This window comes from Pundamilia nyererei, unplaced genomic scaffold, assembly GCF_000239375.1.
Source record: "Pundamilia nyererei isolate P.nyererei 1_Seehausen unplaced genomic scaffold, PunNye1.0 scaffold04865, whole genome shotgun sequence".
NCBI classification, from domain to species: Eukaryota; Metazoa; Chordata; class Actinopteri; order Cichliformes; family Cichlidae; genus Pundamilia; species Pundamilia nyererei.
This window is the reverse complement of record NW_005192266.1, coordinates 1-1,580: the sequence shown is the minus strand read 5'-3', so window position 1 is coordinate 1,580 and position 1,580 is coordinate 1. Positions and strand designations below refer to the sequence as shown.

The 1,580-nt window shown below is 40.1% G+C and overlaps 1 protein-coding gene across 1 annotated transcript; it reads left to right on the top strand.

The window, feature by feature from the left end:
- Positions 1-672: 672 nt before the first annotated feature.
- Positions 673-1,535, top strand: LOC102203260 (ADP-ribosylation factor 4-like; the record flags this gene model as incomplete). The annotated part of the gene is made up of 4 exons (XM_013908249.1): positions 673-753; positions 850-959; positions 1,066-1,137; positions 1,389-1,535. Coding segments are annotated over 4 exons (410 nt in total), but the record flags the coding sequence as incomplete, so codon positions are not given.
- Positions 1,536-1,580: the final 45 nt, after the last annotated feature.

Genomic DNA, 1,580 nt, shown 5'->3' with positions numbered 1-1,580 from the left:
CATTGCAAATGAATATTTTTACATAGCCTGCCCTTATTTGCTGTTGCCATATTACATAATACACTGAATACATTGGAATGTGAAGAATAATAAGTACTACAGTATGTGTGGCTAGGTATAAGTATTACGTACTTTTATTTGTATTACAGGTACTTAACTGATGATGGTTTACATACAGAACCTGTGTTCATCTTATAAAATATGACTTGTGATGTTAAGTGATGGTAATCAGCTGCAAGCTATATAACTAAAATACTACTTTACGTTAATGCATCAGCAGCCATAGAATATAATTGATATTACTGATGTGTAGCATAACAATACACAAGGGAATGTTCTTGTTTTTATTCTTAGACTCTGCTAGAGCAGCTTTGCATGATTGACAGTTCCAAATAATCCTTATTTGTTTAATACTGGGCCTTGGTGCAGCCAGATTCATCCTCTGTCTGATGCAAGATGTTGTAGTTCCTCCCCGTCTTCTTCCTAATTGGCTGCCCCTCAGAAACTAGGGGTTCTCAAATGAAAGTTGTTCTAAGTGGATATTTTATGTATTGCCTTCACTTAAGTAACATGTCTGCATCCTTTGCCCCTAAACTCATATTTGACAGCTGAATGTGTTGTATTTTCAACAGTAACACTTGTGTGTGTCTGTGTGTGTTTGTGTTTCTGCAGTGGGTCTGGATGCTGCAGGTAAAACCACCCTGCTGTACAAACTGAAGCTGGGTGAGGTCGTGACCACGATCCCAACTATTGGTCAGCATTTTTAACCTCCATCTTTCTGTTATGAGAGAGAAATATAAAAGAGTTAAATAATAATAAACATGTTTCCGTGTGTGTGTGCGTGTGCAGGGTTTAATGTGGAGACTGTGGAGTATAAGAACATCAGCTTCACAGTTTGGGATGTTGGTGGGCAGACGATCATCAGGCCGCTGTGGAGACATTACTACGTTAACACACAGGTGAGACTGCTGCTGTAAACACAGGCCTTTAACCCAGGAGTCTGTGTTTGTGTTTTATGAAGCAGCTGCAGTGAGGAGCTTTTAAATATTGTCTGTTTGTCTTCAGGGTTTGATATTTGTGGTCGACAGCAACGACCCGGAGAGGATCAAAGAGGCATCTGAGGAGCTGCACACACTGGTAAAAAGATTTAAACTTATCCATAGTTTTGTTTTTCATCAGTTTTCATTAATTTAGCTTTTACTTTAGTTAACTAGAATGTTTTTATTTTTACTTGTAGTTTAGTTTCGTTTTAGTTAACTTTTAACGACTTTGGTACTTCGACACTGCTTCATTCAGCTTTTAATCCACACAGTACCAGTCAGAGGTCTGAGTTTGAAATAGACCATCATCAGACTCGTGTTAAAGTTAGTTTTACTGTCCTGTTGCAGTTGCAGGAGGATGAGCTGAAGGGCGTGGCCGTGCTGGTCTTTGCTAACAAGCAGGATTTACCCAGAGCCATGTTGGTCAGTGACATCATCGAGGCCCTGAGTTTAAAAGGAGTGTCACAGCCGGTAGGTGTCCCCAGCTTCTGCTGAGCATGGGAGAAGTTTGGCTCCAGAGTTTTCTGTCTTCCACATGTG